Source organism: Perca fluviatilis, chromosome 2 (assembly GCF_010015445.1).
Source record: "Perca fluviatilis chromosome 2, GENO_Pfluv_1.0, whole genome shotgun sequence".
Taxonomy (NCBI): Eukaryota; Metazoa; Chordata; class Actinopteri; order Perciformes; family Percidae; genus Perca; species Perca fluviatilis.
Window position 1 is genome coordinate 26,940,227 of NC_053113.1, and position 25,123 is coordinate 26,965,349.

Here is a 25,123-nt window from a genome sequence, read left to right on the forward strand (position 1 = left end):
CATTGCTGAAGAGGCTGGCTGTTCACAGAGCTCTGTGTCCAAGTACATTAATAGAGAGGCGAAGGGAAGGAGAAGATGTGGTAGAAAAAGGTGTACAAGCAATAGGGATAACCGCACCCTGGAGAGGATTGTGAAACAAAACCCATTCAAAAATGTGGGGGAGAATCACAAAGAGTGGACTGCAGCTGGAGTCAGTGCTTCAAGAACCACCACACACAGACGTATGCAAGACGTGGGTTTCAGCTGTCGCATTCCTCGTGTCAAGCCACTCTTGAACGAGACACCGCGTCAGAAGCGTCTCGCCTGGGCTAAAGACAAAAAGGACTGGACTGCTGCTGAGTGGTCCAAAGTTATGTTCTCTGATGAAAGTAAATGTTGCATTTCCTTTGGAAATCAAGGTCCCAGAGTCTGGAGGAAGGAGAGGCACAGAATCCACGTTGCTTGAAGTCCAGTGTAAAGTTTCCACAGTCAGTGATGGTTTGGGGTGCCATGTCATCTGCTGGTGTTGATCCACTGTGTTTTCTGAGGTCCAAGGTCAACACAGCCATCTACCAGGAAGTTTTAGAGCACTTCATGCTTCCTGCTGCTGTCCAACTTTATGGAGATGCAGATTTCATTTTCCAACAGGACTTGGCACCTGTACACAGTGCCAAAACTACCGGTACTACCGGTAAGGACCATGGTATCCCTGTTCTTAATTGGCCAGCAAACTCGTCTGACCTTAACCCTATAGAAAATCTATGGGGTATTGTGAAGAGGAAGATGCGATACGCCAGACCCAACAATGCAGAAGCACTTAAGGCCACTATCGGAATAACCTGGGCTCTCCTAACACCTGAGCAGTGCCACAGACCGATCGACTCCATGCCACGCCGCATTCTTGCAGTAATTCAGGCAAAAGGAGCCCCAACTAAGTATTGAGTGCTGTACATGCTCATAATTTTCATGTTCATACTTTTCAGTTGGCCAACATTTCTAAAAGTCCTTTTTTTGTATTGGTCTTAAGTAATATTCAAATTTTCGGAGATACTGAATTTGGGATTTTCATTAGTTGTCAGTTATAATCATCACAATTAAAAGAAATAAACATTTGAAATATATCAGTCTGTGTAATGAATGAATATAATATACAAATTTCACTTTTTGAATGGAATTACTGACATAAATCAACTTTTTGATGATATTCTAATTACATGACCAGCACCTGTATATTGCTTTAGTAATCAGACATATTTTCCCACACTATAAGACATGCAGGCCTCGGTCATGCTCGACCTCTCCTGGTCCTGTGAACAGCTGTGTGGGGTGGAGGACGGCTCTTTCATGCGGTGGGCTGGAGCGTGAAGCGGGGAGGAGGCTCTGCCCTCAGGAATGTGGGGGAGGACACCGACCACAGATCTGCAGATCTGCCTTATCCTCAACACGCTGTTCTGGAGAGAAATCTTTCATTAAACCAGCAGCCTTGAGCTGGTATGGGGAGGTCGGTTTTGGTTTCATTTGAACCGTGTTGTTTGGGTGCCTAAGTTCTCCTGAAACCAATGTTGGATTTTGTTACTTTTACACAATCAAATGACCATGCCTTGGGGTGATGATTAAATTATAAAATGTAACAGCAGATTAATATTATGCGGTGTTTACATGCAGATGTGTGACTCAAAGTGTATGCGTGTATTTAGAGGCTCTTATACCTCTTATGCTTGATTTATTTAGCATTTTTCCAGGCAAGTGCAGTATTACTCCATTGAGAAATAAACCATCACACATCTAAAACACAAACAAATATGTGGCGGATGGGGCTGTCACAACAAGTATCACCAGTGAAGAAACCCAGTGCACTTTGCATCTACAGGAATTATAAAGCCTTAAATATTATAGCTACATGTTTAAACTAAATGACAGGTTTACTCTGAAGAACATCAATATTTATGATCCACAAATTCCAATGAAAAACCCAGATGAGTATGAAAGAAACCTGGTGACGATCCAGGACTTTGATGATGATCTGATATTGCTGCCTTTTTCCCCTCCATATTTTGTCATCTTTGTACACTACCTGGCCAAAACATTACACCCATATGTGATTGCTGTACCTTTAATTTAAAACAATTGCCATTATTATGTCGCTATACCAGCCTCCACTCTTCAGGGAAAACTCTCCACAAGATATAGGAACATGGCTGCAGGGCTTCCTTTCAGCCTGAAGAGTGTTTGCCACTGTTGTTGACTGATATGACCTGGCCTGCAGTAGGGGTTCCACTTCATCCCAAAAATGTAGGATGTGGTTGAGGCCAGGACTCTGTGTAGGCCAGTCAAATTCTTCCAAACAAAACTCAGAAAGCTATTTCTATATAGACCTGGTTCAGGACATAATGGTATTGTAATATTGAAGCAGGAAATGGCCTTTCCTATACTACAAAACAAGCTCATCCCAAAGGTCATGTTTAAAAGCTGATCTGGAGCTTCATTCTATTAAATGGAACCTTAACGTGAGATTGTTTTGTCAATTGCTAAGAATAAACTGCTATATAGTTGTGTAAAATATAACTGCTGTAGCATTGAGTTTGGCCTGTTGTGGATGCAGGTGTCCACATACCTTTGGTTATATAGTGTAACAGATGACTTATTTGGACTGAGGGGTCATATAGACACAACTTTACTTTATTTGTCTTTTCATTTTTTCAGTTTTTTTATCCAGTATACACATCTGTTTGTAATGTCCTTTATTTCAAGATAAATCTCTGGTCCAATTGAAATCTTCTTTCATTACAGCTTCAGCGGCATTTCTTACTAAAGACACAGGATGGCACCAACAACCCACAGAGATGGTATTTAGAATTTGGTGCACTTGTGAGGTATTCATAACTTGCAGTCATGTGGCTCATTTCCCCCCAAAATTCTGATTATTAATCTACAAATCTATAAACTATAAAGAAATTTCAGAGATTAACACATATGTTAAAAATAAGCCTTATCACCTTTAAATCATTGCTTATGCTGGGTTTGTCACTTTGAGGCCACTTTCTAATAAGGCCATCTTTATAAATCAGAATCAGAAAAAGCTTTATTGCCCAGTACGTTTTTGACACACACAAGGAATTTGTTTTGGTGTTGTAGGTGCATGTCACACATTCTCTAAATAAAGAAGGTTAAGAAAATCAAGTATTAGAATATAAACAATATATGTATAAATATATATACTAAAAATAAAACTACAGCAAAGGGGCGGTAAGTTGTAACCAATGGGTTTATTATGGTTAATAAATAATTTAGTATTGCTCCATGGATTAGTTATAAGACATTTTTAAGAATTAATTTGGGGTCAGCAGGTTGTAAAAATCCTGTTGGCAGGTGTTTACCCTTTTAATTTGGTAATAAAGCAGATATAACTGTTGGCAATCTAATAAATGCTCTGTCTTTCTAATAGTAATAAGACATCCAATCTGCAGTTATGCATATTAATACGTAAATCAAAGGATTTGTAATCATCATTGCTGCCAGTGGTGGAACGTAACTAAGTACATTTACTCAAGTACTGTACTTAAGTACAAATTTGAGGTACTTGTACTTTACTTGAATCTTTTCTTTTCATGCCACTTTCTAGTTCTACTCGACTACATTTCAGCATTAGTAAGTAATGTATTTAGTAATTAGTAATTAGTAATGTTCCTTAATCAGTGATAATGCAGTTAGTAACAACGTATAACCCCTTTTTAACGGGTGCACGTACCACTTGAACTTTTTTATGGAGGTCATAGCTCATAGGTGAGGGTTATAATTGCACTTCACTGTCAGAGCCATTTTCATTGTTAGACTGTGGCGCCCTCTAGTGACGAAGAGGAGCAGCTGAGGAGCGAGGTTTATTGTTCTCCTGTCCGTTTGTCTGTTAACTTTATTCGCCCCAAAGTCATTTTTATTCAAGATGTTTTAACGACGCTGCCCACTTAACGTTCAGCTCGACCGTAAAGCAAACGGAAGCGAGCTGTGAGGAGATAGTTTCAGACGGAGCTCTTCACTGCTGAGACTAGATGAAAAGTCAAACTGCGCTCTGAGCAGACAGCAGCGGCGTCACGGAGGAGTGCAGGGGGGACGGAGCAGACTCCGGCCGGTCTGTGGACGCTGCACACAGGCATACAGAGCTGCAGGGAGAACGATACTTTACCTCTCAGCCACACCGAGGCTTTGGTGAAAAAGGTTTAGGCAGCTTCTGAGTCAGTGAAGGCATCATGGTTGTGTCGGTGAGGAGCTGGGTCGCCAACGAGGGAGGAAAGCACTTGGTCCTGGTAGGGCAACCTTTGTCAGAGATTTAGCATTATTATCTTTACATTCATCTGTTCGACTCCACTCATATCGTAGGCTGTTAATGGACATGTTTGTTTTGCCTGCTCGTGAGCCGTTGAAAACACCTTTCTTTTCTCAAGACAAGTTATGCTCACTAAGTTCTGTAGCCTACCAACTTCCATCCTGAAGAGGCACACACAGTTAGTCAGGTTGTCAGTGCTCTATAGTGAGTTTATTGTACTTTATGTGCTGTGTATCCACACAGCCTACTACAACCTTTGTATGCCATGTGTTTATATTGTGTTATAAGACGAAATGCAAATCCTGAAACATTAAATGTCCACGAAATGTTTCAAGCCCAACAAAAAACATTAGAGATGTTATTTTATTTCTATGTGTTGACAATGTCCTGATAATGAATATCCTGTAGTTAAGGCTACACTGTACATTCATGTGGTGTGTGTGTGTGTGTGTGTGTGTGTGTGTGTGTGTGTGTGTGTGTGTGTGTGTGTGTGTGTGTGTGTGTGTGTGTATGTGTATAGATGCTGTGGCTGGGAGTGAACACTTGGCTCTTCTTAAAGACCTTCCTTCTGTACTACACTGGACAGCAGTATCACTACCTCTACAAGATGCTCGGGGTAAGCCCTGACACATTTACATCTGCACAATGCATTTATTAATTTATTTGTGTGTCTTAATACCTAATACTCAATGTTTTTAAAGGTTATAGTCTGTAATTCAAATGTTAACAAAAGGTTTTACTTTACTACCACCCACATTCAAAATACGAGAATGTAACCTGTTGTCACTTCCAAATAGAACAGGTGTTACGCAACTAAATATAAGTTTCAAATATTATGTTCATATTGCCTATTATGTTTATTTATTCCCCTAATTCTCCAAAAGTCACATGATGGCTTGCAAGGAAGCCTAAAAAAGTTGATATTGGTTTGCCAACATCGGTTCGCTTCAGATTGTTACCTGCGATCCCACGCACGGTAATAGTAAAACGTAATAACTGCCACAACCACCAAAACCCTTATTATATGTACTAGATTATGCTGATGTAGTTTTTATGGTAGAATTTCTTTTACATGTCACAGTAGGAAAAGCACATGTGTAAACAATAAAATAAACAATGGCTGAATTTGGGGTCCTGGTATTGTGCATGCTGGCTCAATGTCACACTGTCCTGGCAAGACATCATTAATACCAGAGTGAATTGTGAATTTACCCTTGCGGGATAAATAAGGCATGTCTTCTTCTGCTTCTTCTTCTTCTTCTTCTTCTTCTTCTTCTTCTTCTTCTTCTTCTTCTTCTTCATGTAACACCTGTGCATTTCTTACTAATCACAATTCAAAATGGTTGCTGTGAAAAAGACCTACTCTGTCTAAAATGACTCCCTTTTTTCTATATAGTTACTATATTTAACCTCAACCATTTCATTTGAGTGTCTGCATGTACTGCATGTGAAACTACACCAATTAGTGCTGACACAAAATTAAGATGATTAAGTGTAAGAAATCTCAAGAAACTGCTAACTATTGAGTAAGCTATTGAAAATCTCTTATATACAGGCAAGTAAACAAGTGAGATGGCATTTCATTTTTTTGGACTTCTTAAAGCACACACAGGTGTTCTCACTTATTATGCTTGATTGGATTTCTACTTCGGACTGTGTTTGTGTGTACAAGTGTGTGATTGTGTACAAAGAGAGAAGTATTACAAAAACTACAAAATTCATGATGAAAATAGCATATATAAAATAGCTGCTATTTCATATCATGAAATAGCAGTTCAGATTAAATTAAATTTGTTTAGTTGATGCTTTTATCCAAAGCAATTTACAATAAGTGCATTCAACCATGAACATACCACCCCAAAATCACAAGAAGCATGCAAGTACATAAAATTAATCAAATAAGCAAAACTGCTTCAAGTGCTACATTTTAGAAACAAGAGAAAGTACCCCCCCCACACCTTTTCATGTGCCAAAATGCAGTGTGAACTGCAAACAGTTGGGATTTTGTTGAGCAGTAGCTGGGCCCCCCTCGTAGTAATAGAGTAGCAAACCGCTTGGTAGTAGCAGAGCTTAGTGGATGGGCTGGGGTGTATGGTTTGGCCATGTCCTGGATGTAGAATGGGCCTGAGCCATTCACACCACGGTAGGCAAGTACCAGTGACTTGAATTGGATTCGAGCCACCACTGGTAGCCAGTGCAGGGTGCACAGATTGAGTGAAATCAGTGAAGAGCTTCTGTAAAAGCTACATTTAAGGAGAAAAATCTGACACTCATGGAGAATAAATATTCACTAAATTGGCCCCAAAATTGGTCATGTTACACTTCTAAGTGACTTACCAGATGACAACCATCAGACTTCAAGTTTTCACAGACTGTTTTTGAAGAAACAAGCTGCTCCTGGCTTCTTCTGTTTATATCACAGTAGCTGGTATTGTGATAGATGGTAGACTGTCACATGTAGATCTAATGAGTCTGAGTTTTGACTTTGAACTCTGAACTATGATGGCAATTAGCCAGCTCTCTCTGTGTGTGTGTGTGTGTGTGTGTGTGTGTGTGTGTGTGTGTGTGTGTGTGTGTGTGTGTGTGTGTGTGTGTGTGTGTGTGTGTGTGTGTGTTCTCACAGGTTGGCTGACTCTAGGGGCCGGTCCAATAGTGACATGAGCCTGGGCACACAGAATCAGGAGTTCTGATGCTTGTTGACTCATGTGGGCATCAGTGTAATTGTTGTCACAAGTTCATGTTGGTGTCTGTGTGTGTGTGTGTGTGTGTGTGTGAGTGAATCCTTGTCTTCGGAGAAAATCACAAAATACAAATGCCACTGACATTCCTCTCCAATCACCTGAGACTTTCTAAGCTCACACACTGCCTGTTGCTCTTCACCAGCTATTTGCTCCCCAATGTTCAAGACCTGAATTTGTATTATGTCAGTGAAGAAAATACAATATGTAAATCAATTGAAAGAGAGGTGTGTGTCATATTAAATAAAAGGAAAAATAAGATTTGGCATCTAGCAGCATGTGTGAGCTATTCATGTACAGTGGGAAGCACAGGGAGAGAGGGGCAAGTGTGGGCATGCCGCTGGCTCTGACTGAATGCCTTGCCAGAGGGCTTAAGTTTATGTGTGTACACATGTAAGATGGGGATGCATTTTAAAGCTTTAATGCTGTTGAAGGGAATTCAGATTTAACTTTAAAAAAAAGCAACTTATTTCATTCACCTGTATGGTGCAATGTGTGTGTGAATGTGTTTGTGTGAGTGTATTTGTGCGCATGTGCTTTGGTTTATCGGGCTGTTGGGGGTGTATTGAAAGCAGGATATCAGATCTCCTACTTGTGGTTTTGCCATCAGCTGCTTTTCTTTGGGAAGCTGTGTTGAGTGACTGTGCGTGGGAAGTTTTTAAAGGGTAAAGGTATCAGACTTTAAAGTACGCTGGTATTAACCTTGACCTGCTATATGTAGATTCTCATTTTGACCTGTTTGTGTGCTCCATTCTTGTATTTCAGAAGCCGTGTTGTGTTCACAATGTTATCAATGTTACATTCAATGTTATGTTCACAGCCGGTTCCAACTGCCTGGCCAAAATACCTAATACTGCAGGTTCAAGCAATTAAGTTCACATAAAACACAACACAACTACTGAATTAAGGAGGACACATATTTGTTGTCTACATTCAACTTTGATGACAATGATCCTGTACTCACTGTGGGTTGCAGTGATAGTATGGAAAGCGTCAGGGTCATTCATAATGTAAAACAAGTCTGCACACCAATAAACACTGAAGACACCAAATTGAATGTTAGTTGTTTCATCACTGTGTTGTAGTGTCGGTAGCCAAATGTCAAACAGCCCACATCCACCGTTCTTTGTAAAGCAACAAAGTACAATTTAACAACCAATACATTTCAAAGCTAGGCTAGGCCCGCAGTGTTAGACTTTAAAAAACCCTGGTTTATTGGAGTAGGAAAACACAGTTCTATTTTAAAGCAAAGCCTCAGCAGATAGACACCTAAAGGAGAATGATACACAAGCGCCATACTGAGAAGGGCAAAGATGTTGTGTAGCAGGGTAGTCATGCCTCAAGACCTCGGTGCCCACATTAAATAGTCCTGATCTGAATATAAATGGCTCAAAAGTGTGTATCTTAATCCAGCAGACCCTTATTACTTTACGTCTGCTCCATCAGAGCTCATTTCAGAAACCTGCCTAACGTGTGTGTGTGTGTGTGTGTGTGTGTGTGTGTGTGTGTGTGTGTGTGTGTGTGTGTGTGTGTGTGTGTGTGTGTGTGTGTGTGTGTGTGTGTCTTTCCCAGCTAGGGCTGTGCATCAGCAGGGCTTCTGCATCTGTGCTGAACCTGAACTGCAGCTTGGTGCTGTTGCCCATGTGTCGCTCCCTGCTCACCTTCGTCCGAGGAACACACACGGTAAGAAAGAGACTGAGGACTGTGGAGTGAGGAAAGAGGGAGGTAGGATGGGATGGTTTGTTTATGCCACTTTGAAAGATGCAGAGTTGTAGGAATTGTAGCAATGTAAAATTGCATGAAAACTGTTATGATTTTAGTGCATTATTGGTAAAGATCAATTCTACATGAAGGGAGGGTAAGAGGATACGTTGAAATGAGTTAGGTGTATTAAAGGTGTGTGTATATATATATACATGTTATAAGATAATACTGTTGTCTGTGTTACAATACACATACTCAAGCAGGTATCGAGCCGAGAGACTCGCAGACTGCTGGATAAGAGCAAGACCTTTCATGTGGCATGTGGAGTAGCCATCTGCATCTTCTCTGGTAAAAACTGTCACTTATCACCACAGCTCATATTTCTTCATGTATCACTGTGTGTGTGTGTGTGTGTGTCTGGATGAGCATGTGTGTGTATGTGAAGTGTGGATAAATGGACCCAGGTTGGCTGAGCATTCCTGGCGTACCAGCTGGGATGTCCCTCCAGCTGGTCATGTGTGTTGTCGCCGTCCAGCTGTGTGTGTGTTTGTGCCTGTGTGTTGTTGCTCTTGTGAGTCTCCTCTCATGACATCATGGGAGCTTTAAGCAGATGTGGGTCCACTGGGTCTCTGCTTTACAGGCTTCTTCCTCTTACTCATTCATGTTTTTTCTAAGAAGCCTGACTTTATATCTGTACAGTAACACCTGACTCTTTTTCTCAGGAAAAAGACAACCTAATTCAGCACTCACCACCCGCCACCTACGTACATATCACCATATGCTGTGTGATTTTCCTCGCAGTGATCCACTCATTGTACATAGGTCCTGTTCATTCAGTAGTAACATCTTGATAGTGGCTGATGAGTGTTGGGATGTAACACTCAGTGTGTTCTGCAGAGACAAAACATTTTGTGTACAAATACCAAGCAGGTTTTCACAGTTTCTAAGAGCTTTACATTTGACCAGGGATCTCTGAATAAAAATGTTTAACAACTTGCATTTCTGCTCCACCAGTTAACATTCTTAAGGGATTCAGTATTTACTTCCATAAAATTGGAATCAAAAGGTACGCCTTAAAAAGGCATGGTCAAAATCGAAGCAGCAGAGGCCAAGATTTCTTCCCTTTAGGCAAAGGTCTCATGTTCTAATAGTGGAGTTCCACAGTTCTGAGATAACAAATGACAAATAAGACAGAGAGACAGCAGGGATAGGAGAGAGACATAGAGAAGAAAAAGAGAGGGGGGGAAGAGGGGTGGGAAGCAGTGGGAGGGAAAAAGGATGTGAGTGAGAAAAAAGGACCCTTGTGTCTCATGATTACACCCTCTAATTCCATCAGCTGTTGAACGGCTGCATGGTTAGCCTATGATGTCAGGGAGTTGTGTGTGTGTGTGTGTGTGTGTGTGTGTGTGTGTGTGTGTGTGTGTGTGTGTGCGTGCCAGTGAGTCAGGAGAATGTTTTGCTGACTTTTTGCTGAATAGACAAAGAGATGTTTGTTTGAGTATGCGCTAGCAGTTCATTTTGACCTTTTATAATTGTGTGTATGCGTGTGTTTTTAAGGCAGAGGAGCTGTTCTGTATGTCTGCTGGTATCTATGCACAAAAAATGTGTGTTTTTAAATGAGCATTGTGTCAGACTTTGTCTTCTTCTGTAGTTGTACACGTGTCTGCACACCTGGTTAATGTCGTCAACTTCAGTGTGAGCTACTCAGATGACTTTCCTGCTCTCAATTTGGCTCGCTTTAGAGGAGAGGTGAGACACAAATGCATGCACATTCGTACTTTGTACTTGTGAGGACGTTCTATTTTTTTTTTTTTTTTTTTTTCCCCCTTTTTTTTTTATTTTAAAATTAAAAAAATAAAAAAATAAAAAAAAAAAAAAAAAAAATATTAATAACCATTTTTTTTTTTTTTATTTTACCCATTAAAATACCCTAAAAAATAAAAAACATTAAAAAAAAAAAATAGTTATGCTCTCATAAAACGATGGATTGGAAAGTTTGTAAGTACACCAGAAGTTTATGAACACTTGCCTGCTCTCTTCAGCTCTCTGTTGCTGCTGCTGCTACCTGCAGTTAGACGAGTGCTTAGGGCCGTCTACAAATTACTACACCGAAAAGAGTTACAACAAAAATATTTATTAATTCAATGATTAAATAAGGTAATGTCTCCAAACTTACCTCAATTATTACTTGTCTCCTGCTAGTTATACTACAGCACTTACTTAAAAAAAAAGTTAAATTAATAAATATTTTTGTTGCATCTCTTTTCGGTGTTGTAATTTGTAGACGGCCCTAAGCACTCGTCTTACAGCAGCAACAACAACAGCAGAGAGCAGAAGCCAGCAGGCAAGTGTTATTTACATAAACTTCTGGTGTACTTACAAACTTTCCAATCCATCGTTTTATGAGAGCATAACCTATTTGTACTACTTGTAGACGTTTGGTATCATTTCGGGCATTATTAGTGGGGTAATTTACAAGATATAAACGTGGGTCCGTTAGCCCCTGCGCTAAGCTATTCAGCTGATAACGCTACTCTAGCTAACTCTCCCAATGTAAGACCCAGGTGAAAAAAGCTTCTGGGGGGGTGTTTGGCTCGAGGTCATGGTGCAAAGGACACTAGGGTGAATTACTCCGAACCATCAGTTTAAGGCAGAGGTATGCTCAAAACATGTCGTCCAAACACTGTGGAAAATCTCCTCAAAGGCATTCATTCATGGTGTTTAGTTGCACACACGAAAAGAGAAATATTAATCCTGCACCTCACCTCTATGCTGCATAAAGTGGGCAATTATGTATTTGTTGTGTTTCCTTTACAGGACCCCAAACTGATCATTTTGACCACAAGTAAGAACAATTTTTTCTTATACAGTATATAGACCAGAGGTGTGTATGCATGTGAATGCTGGAATGTTTTTACTTGTGTAACATTGAACGTGGTAAATGTGTAGCGGATTAGAGTGGCTTTATGCCAAGAAGAGAGGACGTCATGCTGTGTTTAGTCCTCTCTTTCTCTTCCCTGTATGTTTGCTGTTTTAGTGGGAAAAATACATCTTTGTAGAAAAAAAGGTTGTTTGCTTACTATTAAATTGTTTACTTTTTAAAATTGTGGGAATATCATAGTGAGCAGGCATCTCCCCTTACATGTGTCTCACATGTATGTGTCCTGGGATGTTAACTTGACTTTGCCTCTGCTCTCTAATTGGCTGATTCTATTCAGTCCCAGGAGTCACAGGCGTCCTGTTGGTTCTTATCCTCTTCCTGATGTTCACATCCTCCTCCTACTGCGTACGGTAGGTCAGCAAAAACACCATTTGTAAAAGTTTCCCAAAGCCTAAAAAATCACTTTGTATATGTTTAAGAGAAAACCTTTTTGGTTTGTTTGCCGTGTGAGCAACTGTAAATGGGACATGCTAACAGAGGTCTGTTCAGAGCAAATCCTCACTAAGTGTTCCACTCATCCGCTCTGTCATTACTCAGGTCATAGTGGGTCACTCACTCTGCATGTGCGCATGTACGTATGTGTGTGTATTTGTGTGTAACCCATGCAGGTGTGTGAGACTTGAAGTGCGTGTGCTCATGCACTGTCCTTGCTTTCTTCAGTAATTGAACTATAAGAGGCTTTTCCAGACCACCAGAGTTTGGGTAAGTGGTTAGAGCGGTGAGATGGAGGCTTAAAAATACCTACATAATGAGTCACAATGATCCAGTGAGATAATGAGAAAAGAAAAAAAGCTTCTCAAGTCGCTTTTTTGCTGCTTTTATCTAGCCTTTTCGCATGCAATACGTATACTATCAGAAATATTAGTCTCTTGTATGGCCAAAAAATAGATTTTTGTAGCCCACTACTGAGAACAGAGGCAGTTTAATTGCAAATGTAGTTGTACAGGTTACACGTTAAAATATTCTATATTTGGTAATGAACTTTGGGTTCTGGAAAATGATTTCCAGCTAAATCTACAGTATTGGTTTGTTTATTTGAGCATCAGTCTTTAAAAATGAGGCAGTTTCAATTAAGTTCTGCAAAACCCTATCAGTTTTCTGAGGTTAACGTCTGGATTATGAGGCAATAACCACCTAACAGGGGTGAACACATATAATGTGATTTAAAATGAACCAAGCTGCTCAGTTCCTGTGGTATCCCTGTACAGAAACAGGGTTTGCTTTAAGAAAACAAGCATGAAAGAAGCTGCAGTAAAAGAAGATGAATACAGGGTTTGATGATGTTCATTGCTTGCAGTGTTTATGGGGGGGGGGGGGGGTCGTTGTGTGTAATGACCCCTTTAATATTGACCTCTGATGTCCTGCTTACTCAGGCTCTGAGCTGGGAGTCTGTGCGTCTGTTCCTAAACAAACTCTGACCTCGCTTTCTTCTTTTGTTGTTCCTGCTCGTTTTCTTGTTATGTTATTATTCCTCATTTACATCTATTTTGGCTTTTAAAACATCCTTGGTGTGACTTAGAAGCAAGAGTTTCTTTGAAAATAATCATATATGTTGTTCTTTTTGCTTTTTTTCAGGTTGTCCAACTATGAGATCTTCTGGTACACACACAACCTCTTCATTATATTCTACATCATCCTCATGGTGCACATGGTCGGGTAGGTCTCAGCGCTTAGCACTAAATCTGTGTGTGTGCATGTATGTGGGTTTATCTCTGCATGAGTCGGGCAATTTTTCTGCACTGTTGGTACAGTTTGTCTCCATCCCAACCACTGATTCCAAAAGACAAGGTAAGAGTTTGCTTCACATGCGAATGTCGGCAAATATTGGAGACTCCCGCTGACAGCTGGAGACATCTCTGAATTTCCATCAGCAACTTTGGAAAAAATGAAACCATGCAGTACTGACTTTCATCATTCAAAAAATGTCATGTTATTGACATATTCAACATGAAATTACATTTAAATTCTTGTTCTGACAAGATATAGGTGACGTTTTTCATGGGAAATCAGGGTGCCTCCACTGACAGCTGTTAAACTGTAGAACCAGGGTTTGTTTGTACATGCCTGTTCTCTTTTTGCAGTGTATGTTGTGTTGTATTTAGTCTGGTTGAGTTATATTAACTAACAGCCTGTATCTATACTTTTAAGCTTATGTCAAAGGCAATTTGCTTTAAATATTTTCTTGATGGCAATTTCTTGTTAGGTCACATTTGTGGTCACTGGCTGAACACACAAAACACACAAACACAATCACACTAACTTCACCAGCAGGTTTCCAGTACACCTGACCTCCATGCCTTTGTACATTTTGAATAACTAAATGTGCAGTGTCATTAAAATAACTATATTATTACTAATTATTACTATATCACGATATTGCGTTCTGACATGTTAGGCAGATAATACATGAAAAATGCATGGGTTTTATGATATGATGTGGTCCGAATGTAGTAGTAAAGAGGGGGTCAAAATGTTCCTATTGCACTACCAATAACCACACCTCTGAAATCCTAAATGCTACTCTAAAATAACCAATCTAACATCACCTTGATTCTTGTCCTTTCCATTAGAGGAGCTCTGAAGTATCAGACCAACTTAGAGGCCCACCCTCCTGGCTGCCTCCGAGCCAATCAGAGCGGCACAGAGCAACAGGGCGAGGAGCTGGAGCAGGGTGAGGATGAAGAGAGAAGATGCGGAGAGGAGGCTCACTTCCAGCCACATTACCCCCAGGTGTGTGTGTGTGTGTGTGTGTATATGTGTGTGTGTGTGTGTGTGTGTGTAGGCGGTGCACGTCTATTATATATATCTTCGCATTCATATTTATTTGTGTGCATGTTGAAGGAAGTGTTCGTACCTGTAAGTGTGTGTCTGTCTTGTAGAGGGTGTGTAAGTGTACGTGTATGTTGAGTATTTGGGAGGTGTTGGATGGAGTTGGTCCCGTTTATTAGAGGTGTAGTGCTGTAAGGGAGGGGCAGGCATCCTCTTTCTACATCAAGGCCTGCGTTTGTGTTTCTTCCTGCGTGTGTGATTATGTGTTTGCACATGGTCGTTAAGCAACGGGCTGGTTTCATAAAATCCCCCTTAAACCTGATTGTGCTCTGCAGGGTTTACAGGAGTTGTGAGCAATTAGTCTGCCACAGGTAACTGCCAATAGAAAGAAACAGAAACACCACACACTGTGATAGAAAGTGGAGAGATTTTGCATTTGTTCTCACGAATATACTCTCTTTGCTGAGTTTGATTCAGACACCCCTTGTGTTTTGAGAAACAAGTTAGGAGAATAAGAAAGCCTTGAATGACAGCAATTGATACAACATAAGATTCCCAACACCTACTGTGTCAGGGCTAATGCTGCACTCTTTTAATATCACACAGATCGTAATAATGAGCAGCCTAGTGGGATTTTTTTTTTAAGTCAGCCTCCTGTTGTAATTTCGAGTAGGAATTTCTGACAATTAGATGTGTTCAATTGGTAAAAAGAACTACAGATGTAGGCATAAATTGGTGGCAAAATGGCTGCAAAGTTACATTGCAGTTACATATATTTAAAATCTAAATTTAACACTAAGGTAATTGATTTAGCTAATTAGTAGACTACTAATACACTGTCTGTATCTGTTTTCAAATATGTATAAACATACACACACATAAAAATAGCTAATTTACACTTAGTTTTAGTTCATCTGGTGTGATTATAAGGCAAGCAACAGGGGTAACTATCTTGCATGTGCTAGCTGAAGCATGTCGACAGAAGCTGATGTACTGAAATATTTAGGTAACGTAATGCCATCATATTCAACTTTCCGCTGCTCAGTACAAGAACAGCAAGAATCCATCTTCACTTCAGAGGAGATGATCATGTGAATGGAAATTTACACTTATATATGTGAACCTCACTGCAGGTCTGTTCAGAGAAAGGTGTTATGGGTACCCAATTCTCAACAACGCTGCATGTCAAACAAACTGGGTGGTTCGTCCAACTTTGTAAAAAGACTTTATAACGTTAATGTTAAGCCTAAAATCTGTACAAGTATGGAAGAATAATGCCACATAAATGTTCCCATATGTGCAGACAAAGAAGCACGTTCCTACGTTTTGCTACAACTTGGGGTTTATTTTTGTAGCTATGATCAACAGTTGTATTGGTCATGCTACTGTAACAATGTACTCACCAAAGAAATTGCGGAAACAAGGCAACAAACATGACATCAAACTGTTCTTTACAACTGATCCCATTACCTTTTTGGGTGATTAAGTGTTCACATGATGTACGTAGAAAGTCTGTGTTTCTCTTTGTCTATTTGTAGACATGGCTTTGGGTGTCCGGTCCTCTTTGTCTTTACTGTGCCGAGCGTTTCTACCGCTACATCCGGAGCTGCGACCCTGTCACCATAGTGACAGTCATCAGGCACCCCTGTGATGTCATCGAGTTGCGCATGCTAAAAAAGAACTTCAAAGCTCGTCCTGGACAGGTGAGAACACATGACATGTCTAGCTTTTTGTTACATCTCTGTTGAATTTGATCACTTTACTATTTGATAAATCATATGATGTTTTTGAGGAGAATATAAATTTCTCTGCTATAACTAACTTTGTTTCTTTCTTCTGTGCTTCCATCTTTGTTTCTCTCACTTTTTTGTCTCCACATGCCCCCTCTCTAATCCTCTCTTTCTCCCCCCCACCCCCCTCTCTCTCTCTGTTGTCCTGTTGTCTCTCCATTTCGTCCCTCTCTTTCTCAGTATATTGTTCTCAACTGTCCAGGTGTCTCTTCCTTTGAGAACCATCCATTCACGCTCACAACGGTAAGACTTTATGCAACGCATTCCTCACTCATGACACAATGCACACACACACACGTTTTTACAGTTTCTTAAACTTTCTTCCCCCTGGCAAAGAACATGCAGTTCTTTGTCTATCTCAACATCCCGCCCTCCTCTTCTGCTGGCTGGCACTTGAATGACAGCTGGGCCGTCCATCAGTATTCTGTTTCACATTGTTTGTTGATGTTTTCAGATTGTCCAGATTGTATGAGACAAAAGCAGAAGACAAACTGACAACTTTCTGTTCAGTCAGCATACAGGACACACACAGACACACACACACACACACAGATTGTGCATGTCTATGCCTGGTGTTTTATGGAGCTTTGAGGAGGAGGGCAGGGAATCACTCTGACAGAGAGCAGACAGACCCCTGAGGCTAGTAACGCCGTCTGCCAACAGGAAGGCTGTGTGTGTGTGTGTGTGTGTGTGTGTGTGTGTTCATTGTTACATGTAATGAGAAGAGTTGTAGCTATCTACTGTGGACATGCATTGGGTTGTGTGTGTGTGTGTGTGTCTTTGTGTTAGTTGTACGTGAATGTGTTTTGTACTTTCCAACAACTGAGAGTGTATGCAGTGTATTTCTTTGTCTTTGTCTGTGTTTTGGGGTGTGTGTGTGTGTGTGTGTGTGTATGTGTTTGTGTGTATTTTGTTGTAACTTACTGTCTGCTCTCTAACTCCCGCAGTGTCCTACAGAGAACAAGAAAACGTTTGGCATCCATCTCCGAGTCGTGGGAGACTGGACTGGTGGGTGCGCATACACGGTTACATGTGCAGAAACACACAGATATAAGGACAGACAAATAGACACTTGCACACATTTTCTGTTCCCTATCAGAGTTGACAGGATGCAAGTCATTTTGTTTTGTCTTTTCTCTCTGGGGAGGATGCATATCGGGAAAACTGCATGCTACATGCTGCACTGTTTATGTACTGTATGCATGGTTCCCACAGTTTTATTGTCTGGTTGGAAAACTGCATTTTCCATGAGTGCACACACACACAGTCAACAGATTTTTTTGGGACTGTTTTTGACTTTCACAACTTGCTGTGTTTAAGGCACACACACTTTACATGTACATACAGTATGTCAGAAAAGGAAAAGGAAATTACAAAAAACTATAATTTTTTTGCACTTTTCTGACTGTAAGTTGTATTGGTATGCAGCAGACTCAAAAGGGACTTACTTCTAAAGAAAGTCGTAGCCTTTGAGAGCCTGTGACATATGCAAGAACATGTACACTCATTTCCACTTGCTACCGTACTCATCCACACACACCTTAATCTGTCATGACCACATGTTTTAGTGGACCTTGGAAAGCATTGAGTTGGAATGTGTATACACATCCAAATAGAAATGGAAATGGAATGGAATACAGTACTGTTTGCATTAAAATCTTTATTACATTGTCCAATCTTAGAGAGTTAGATCAGTGGATGATCTAATGTGAAATGCGAAACCTCTCCTCTTCTCCTCTCAGAGCGGTTTACACAGCTGCTAGTTCCTGAACCAAGGATAGACTTGGAGATCCTTCCCATGGTGCAACAGAGGAGATACCCCAAGTACGTTTTTGTGTGTGTGTGTGTGTGTGTGTGTGTGTGTGTGTGTGTGTGTGTGTGTGTGTGTGTGTGTGTGTGTGTGTGTGTGTGTGTGTGTGTGTGAGTGAGTGATGTGGCTGACATAATTTCTCATGAAGATTTAGAATGACAGAGGGGTCAGTGGTTTCGACCTCCTGACATCTGACCCTGTCCTCTTCCTGCTTTGTGTTTGAGAGAGAGATAGGCAGAGATGGAGAGTTTGTTTTGTGACAGTAAACCAGAGCTAAACAAACCATCAATCCACCAACCCCCCCTGTTTTTTTATAACAGGATAATCAATTTTATTAAAAGTTATTTTATTTTTTATTAAAGTTATTAATATAACGCTAATCCTATTTTCTTCTATTTCTTATACTTTTTGTATATGTTTTCCTATGTCTATTTAATGTGTATTTGTGTTATTCTGATGTGTGTGATGTGTTTTTTTGTGTGGGATTAATAAAGTTATCTTATCTTATCTCTTATAAAATCAGCACTTTAAGATCATTTGAATTGATGTCGATGGGTTTGTTTTTACAAATGTCACCAATAAAGTGGTTGGTAAAATGAGTGCAGGTAATATTACTCAACACTGTTTCCACGCAAGAAGAACAGTCAGAAATTTTGGAAAATATGCACCATCTGTGAAATTGATACGAGCTTCATCTCAGTTAGGAATTAGGTCCAAAAATGGTTTAGCCTAGCTTAGCACAAAGGCTGTAAACAGGGGGAAACTGCTAGCCAAGCTACATCAAAAGTGAAAAAATTGGCTTTCAGATAAGTGCAAAGCTGTCAAACCGATATTTTTACTGACCACAGTGCTTGTCATCGAAGACACAAGTGTTTGAGCAGCTGTTGCAGAGATGACGGGTATGTGTGTGTTTGTGTGTGTGTGTGTGTGTGTGTGTGTGTGTGTGTGTGTGTGTGTGTGTGTGTGTGTTTGGGATCAAACAAGCTGCACCCAGTCTGTGGGAATTCAAATGCAGGATGTTTATCTGCTTATGTGTGTTTGACCCTGAGGGGAAGGTATAAATATATTTGTGTATATTTGTCCAGTTTCTTGGCTAATTGTCTTTTGTGTTTTTGTCCATACTGTACGGTATGTTCAGGCTTTACGTGGATGGTCCCTTTGGAAGTCCATCAGAGGAAGTGTTTAACTACAACGTCAGTGTTTGTGTCGCGGGTGGAATAGGAGTCACGCCGTTCGCCTGCGTGCTGCATGCTCTGCTGTGAGTTATGAAAAGAAAAAACATACAAACATCGCATACGGACAAATGAACAATTTGTACAAGTATTCATATGTTTCTTTCTATCTTTCCTCCTCCCTGCTGTACACCCAGTGATGGCTGGACGGGTTTCAGATTGCAGAGATTGTACTTTGTGTGGGTCTGCAGGGAGCTCCAGTCCTTCTACTGGTTTGCTGAGCTGCTGTGTGCTGTTCATCACAAGGTCAGGACACATTTTGCATGCCATAGCCTACATGTTATACTAATTAAAACATGTGTGACTTGTGAACTTGAACTTTGGTTCATAATCAGTGTGGTAATTGTTTGACCAACATCCAGTGTTTTTGATTGCTTGAATGTTAGGATTGGGTCAGAAGATTCACTTTCTGAAAGAACTCGTGCCCATATTATGAAAAAAAATACTTTTTTCTGGGATTTGGGGTGTTATTTTGTGTCTCTGGTGCTTCCACATGCATACAAACTTGAAAAAAAGCAAACATCCACGCTGTTTTGAGGGAGATATGGGTTTCTGAATGTATCTTGCCTTCAGTCTCCGGGTGAGCTGGTCAAAATCGGCAGGGCCGTCTATGTCATCGACCGAAACATTTGAATTCTCTGAGTCTCAGGTTCTGCAAGAGACTCCCCTCCTTCTTCAGGATCTGATTCTTGTTCGAACATGTATGGTTGAACTACTGCCGCCATGTCCGTAACTTTCACACGTAGTTCTATCTAGTCACGTTAGTCTAGACTCTCCCCGTGAATAATGTCTGTGCCCAAGCACTGACTAAGTGAGTATCTACTGCGCATGTGCAACTCCCAACAAAGATGGAACAGAAGTGAGATGCCTCACTGTGTAGCTAAAACAGAGAGCTCAACACACAGGGTGAAAAGAGGAGCTGCAGCAATGTGCAGTACAACAAAAAATATGGTGTTTTTTGAAAATTAAACCACATAAACCTACCTTTAAATACAATTATGAAACTGAAAATGAGCATAATATGAGCACTTTAAGTAGTTATTTTGCATTTTTTTAACTGAGCCACTGCCTCTCAAAATGTCTGTGCATGCATCTCCTTCTACAGTAAGTTAATCAAGTTTACCAGCAAAGATAATCAACTTGCCACAGGCTATTATACCTATTAGGGTTTTTTTTGTTTGCTCTCAGTCGGGTCAAAGAAAGTTTTTCGAGTTTGTTTTTGTGTGTGTTTTTGTTTTTTGCAAAGAACATCTTTACAGGCATACTGAAACACTCAACAGTGTACAGAATACATGCCCTAGGGAGAATCAAGGCAATTCTTTTCTTCTTACAATATAGATTAATAATGAAATGTCAGGGACCTGGATAAACACTAGTTTCGGGTTTATTGTATTTTATGCCCTCTTGTGGCTGTTAGTAATTTTACCTCTCCTGTTTCAAGGAATAAATGTTGCATTTTATCTTAAATATCACTTTGATGAATTAAACCAAAGGCATCACAGCTCCACTAAAACACATTTCCATGTACGTGTTTGTCGTTTAGCTTTGGCAGGAAAACAGACCGGACTACTTTAATCTGAAACTGTACGTCAGTCAGGCAGACAACCTGCAGGTAAATGTGACACACACACACACACGCACACACACACACACACACACACACACACACACACACACACACACACACACACACACACACACACACACACACACACACACACACACTGTCTAGCTTTGTATGTTCATCTTTTCATTTCATTCTGTCTGTTCACTCATTCATCTCTTCATTGATCCATTGTTTGTCAGTCTTAAAAACCTAAGCCATTAGAGGGCAGTATATGACAGAAAGAGAAGCTACAGCACATTCAAGTCCAAAGTCTTCTTTTGAGTTAACTGTCTTTCGATTGTTGGCTGTCTGTTCTCTCTCTGAGCTACACAGTATTTATTGTGTCAAATTTTTTCTGCTTGAGCACTTTTATAGTAATCCACTTGTTTTAAACTCAAACTCTTTTCACCTGTTCTTGCTTTAAACAGCCATTAGAGACCATGAATTAGAGACATCATGTTGGAAGAAATGCTTACTTGTCTCAGTTTCTGTAAAAAGAAAATACAAGGCCACAGAGTTATAATTTAGAAACAGTTTGGGCATATTTTGATCATACTATAAATAGCTGCTAATATTTCGTCCAGTATAGTATAGTGTTGCTGACTTCCTATTTGTTTGGTCATGTGACTTCTTCACAACAGCTCCTCGTTAGTATAGTGGTGAGTATCCCCGCCTGTCACGCGGGAGACCGGGGTTCAATTCCCCGACGGGGAGAGTTGCACTTTTCCAGAGCCCGTTGCACGCTGACCAAGTTTACAAGGAGCCGTAAAACCAGTCAGTCATGAATCAGAGGCCTGTCAAAGGAAGCACAACTACTACGACTGAACTATGCCAAACGCTCCGTTTAGTCTTTGTCCATGTTTATGTTTCATGCTCCTGATTTGGGAGGGCTCCAGCTTTTCCTCTGCACAGACATCCAGCTTTAATAATCTTAGTTTGTAAGCAAGCCCAGTAAAGGCAGGAAATCGGATAACACGTTTGGGTGTTGCCTTACCCCTCAACAGAAATTCCTGACCTGTTTCACAGCTGCTTGTGAAAAAAAAGGATTGATGCAGGATTCGTGATTAACTGGCTGACCACAAAAAGACATGGCCTGACATTTGTCTCACACCCATGTCTTATGGAAATGGCTTGAGATATAGTGAGTTTATTGGGTTCTCATTCTCTAACACACAAACTGAACCAGCAGTCTAAAAAGTGTTGAATGTTGTTTTGTTTCTGTAAAAATCTCCTCTTTACATTGTAGATGAATAATACAGTCTGCTTTAAATATAAACATAGTTGCCTATTAATGAAGAGTAAAACAACATTGTCAACACCGTCCTGTATCCTTTAACACACCTTCTGTCATCTACACAATACATTAAAAAATAATTATTTGCAACATACAGAGCACAGATAAATGTAATTTACCTAGTGGTCTTTTTGGAAATTGAAATTCTAAAAATAGATAAATATTCAACTTTGACAAGGTTCAATATATCAGTAGCTTACTTTGCTGATACAGAAAGAACCCATGCAGTTCATTATTTTAACTTAATCCCACCACGTTAGCCACTGAATTTACCCTGCTTTGCCCCAAACTGCCCACAGCTGCAGATAAAATTGAATGACCCTTAAACTAGAGAGCACGGGCTGCGACAGTTTGTAAGTTAGCAGGAGGAAGCAAGAGAAGTAGAGGAACTGGAGGGAAAATGGAGAACCTGTTGTCATGCTTGGTCAGATTACTCTAGTATAGGAGATATACAATGTTCCATGAATGATAATGTTCCTCCATTACTGATTTACATATTCAACTAGCTAAAAAACTTGATCAACTTAAAAAGTGATAGTATGTCAGTGTTGTGTTGACAGCTTGTTTCCGCTGCCCTGAAATGACAAAAGATAAAACTGGGATGTTCTTGTTATCTGCCTTATTTTTCAGGGCATGTCTGAGGACAAGTACCGCCCACTCACCTCGAGGCTGCTGGTTGGTCGACCCAAGTGGAAGTTACTGTTCGATGAGATTGGGAAGACCAATAAGCAGTGAGTAGAGTGGGAAGGTCCAGGGGTGGAGTATGAACCGAGTGTTATAACATCTATTAACTCTCTCTCTCTCTCTCTCTCTCTCTCTCTCTCTCTCTCTCTCTCACTCTCTCTGTGTGGTTTCAGTAAGCGAGTCGGGGTTTTCTGCTGTGGACCAAAGGGCATCTCCAGGACCCTCCATAGACTGTGTAACTCAGCCCGATCCTCTGGAACAACCTTTGAATTCAACAAGGAGTCCTTCAGCTGATCAAACATCCGAGCTGGTTCTACACTTCAACCTCACTTAAATAAACTGTGCCATTTGACATGTGAAACTGGCTAAAAGAACTTGAATATTCACAGACTATATTATTGTTTCACATGCATCCCTGCCCATTGTCATAAAAGGCCCAGCAGGACAAGACCTCAACATGCAGCATGAGGCCTGTTCCTCTCTACAGACCAGCCATACCCCCAACTGATTGAAGCAACTGAAGCTTGATCCAATCAACCTCTGAGAAAAACTTAAGAAACCAGCCCGCTGCTCGGATTCTCCACTCATGATGCTCTGTATTCCCTTTTAGTCGATTCACTTGGTACAACACTTATAGTATGGGATATCATGCCCCACATGACCTACCTGAAGACACCTCTCTTCACGCCTTTAAAGGTCCCATGGCATGAAAATTTTACTTTATGAGGTTTTTTAACATTAATATGCGTTCCCTCAGCCTGCCTATGGTCCCCCAGTGGCTAGAAATGGCGATAGGTGTAAACCGAGCCCCGGGTATCCTGCTCTGTCTTTGAGAAAATGAAAGCTCAGATGGGCCGATCTGGAATCTTGCTCCTTATGAAGTCATAAGGAGCAAGATTACCTCCCCTTTCTCTGCTTTGCCCACCCAGAGAATTTGGCCCGCCCATGAAAGAGAGAGACATCATGGCTTTCAAACGAGAAAAGCGGCAGTTGGTCAAGGCCACACCCCCACCCTCCACCTTGCCCCCCCTCTCTCCTCCTCAATAGCTACAGACACAGAAATGGCACATACTAAGGAAAGCTCATTGTAGCAATGGCTCTAGTGGCTGTAATTCCGCACCAAGGCTGAATTTCGGGAAAGAGACTTCAGATACAGTATTAGGGGACCACTAAGGCCTATATAAAAGCATCCAAAGAGCACCATGTCATGGAACCTTTAAAGGCAGATGGCTTGTGGTGACGAATGTGAGGCCCCGCCTGCACATATATACATCCATCAGCATGGTCATCCTTCAGTTCTTACACTCTTCACCTCGCGAAGAACACCACTGTTGCGATAGGCTTGTTGGCTGCAGCCAGTTAACTCTGTTTCGCCAGCTAACAGTTAGTTTAATGGCCCCTGTTGCTGTTAGCCACCGGTGGCTACCCACTAGAGCGCTGATTTTGATTTTGATTTTGCTTCGTAAACAGGTGAAAAAGAAGTCATCTGCGGCTTCTCTTTGCATGACAAGGCCAAGGGCCTTACTAGATAGACCTCTGGATTGTAGCAGCAGAGGTTGTCTGTTTCCTCACAGTGTGAGGGCGATATTGGACCAGGTGCATGGCAATATCATGGGCTTTGTTTAAAGGGGTATCTGTGAGTGATACCTGTGCTGTAGCCAGTTGGTCGTCACTGGTATTACAGTTAGGATGTGACAGCCCCTTTGGTGGCTCATTCTGTCCTTTCTGCTGGGTCTATTATGCACAGAAATGCTGGAGGTTTTACTCTGGTTCGGGGGCTGCTCTATGGGGCATGAATATATGTCCCATACTATATGTGTTGCACCGAGTGAATTGACTGAAAGGGAACACAATTTTATGACTATAACTTTTGTTCCCTGAAGGAGAGGAATGAGGTACAACACATAGTATGTGAGGCTCCACCTCACATGCGTCACCAGAGATAATCTGCCTTAAAAGGCTTATATAGAGGTGTCTTAAGCTAGGTCATGTGGGGCGTACCTCATTGTACCTCATTCCTCTAGTTCAGGGAACAGAAGTTACAGTCATAACATTTTGATTCTAAAGTTGTTGTTGGATTTCATCTTTCCCCTGACACACCCCTCTGTGGAGTAAATTAGTTTTCTCATGCTGGCATCTAATGTGAGAGAGGGAAATGTTGCTTTAGAGTCCCACCTCACAGAACAAACATTTCCTTTGTCTGAGCTGGTAACTTTTGTAATACAAAGACAGTAATATTTGATTGGTCTGTGAGA

The 25,123-nt window shown here is 40.8% G+C and overlaps 1 protein-coding gene and 1 non-coding gene across 4 annotated transcripts; both read left to right on the plus strand.

The window, feature by feature from the left end:
- Positions 1-3,781: 3,781 nt before the first annotated feature.
- LOC120571886 (NADPH oxidase 4) lies at positions 3,782-23,638 on the plus strand. 3 transcript variants are annotated; one of them, XM_039821000.1, is made up of 18 exons: positions 3,784-4,280; positions 4,821-4,916; positions 8,611-8,721; positions 9,003-9,090; positions 10,394-10,491; positions 11,560-11,587; positions 11,961-12,033; positions 13,259-13,339; positions 14,254-14,413; positions 15,991-16,155; positions 16,423-16,485; positions 17,190-17,250; positions 17,985-18,066; positions 19,191-19,310; positions 19,422-19,530; positions 20,828-20,896; positions 22,815-22,915; positions 23,042-23,638. In XM_039821000.1, exons 1-18 carry the CDS (start codon positions 4,224-4,226, stop codon positions 23,160-23,162), a joined length of 1,683 nt encoding a protein of 560 aa, XP_039676934.1. In that variant the 5' UTR covers positions 3,784-4,223; the 3' UTR covers positions 23,163-23,638. The 3 variants fall into 3 exon arrangements, with proteins under 3 accessions (XP_039676953.1, XP_039676934.1, XP_039676943.1); XM_039821009.1 differs by having other exon boundaries at positions 3,785-4,280; positions 9,006-9,090; XM_039821019.1 differs by lacking the exon at positions 20,828-20,896 and having other exon boundaries at positions 3,782-4,280.
- trnad-guc lies at positions 21,533-21,604 on the plus strand. The gene has a single exon. It is a non-coding gene; the product is annotated as a tRNA-Asp (tRNA).
- Positions 23,639-25,123: the final 1,485 nt, after the last annotated feature.

Bases quoted from the DNA above. Each gene is read 5' to 3' on its own strand.
- LOC120571886 (XM_039821000.1), top strand. From the start codon at position 4,224: ATGGTTGTGTCGGTGAGGAGCTGGGTCGCCAACGAGGGAGGAAAGCAC. The intron at 4,281-4,820 runs GTAGGGCAACCT...GTATGTGTATAG, and splicing joins GAGGAAAGCACTTGGTCCTG to ATGCTGTGGCTGGGAGTGAA. The intron at 13,340-14,253 runs GTAGGTCTCAGC...CCTTTCCATTAG, and splicing joins CTCATGGTGCACATGGTCGG to AGGAGCTCTGAAGTATCAGA.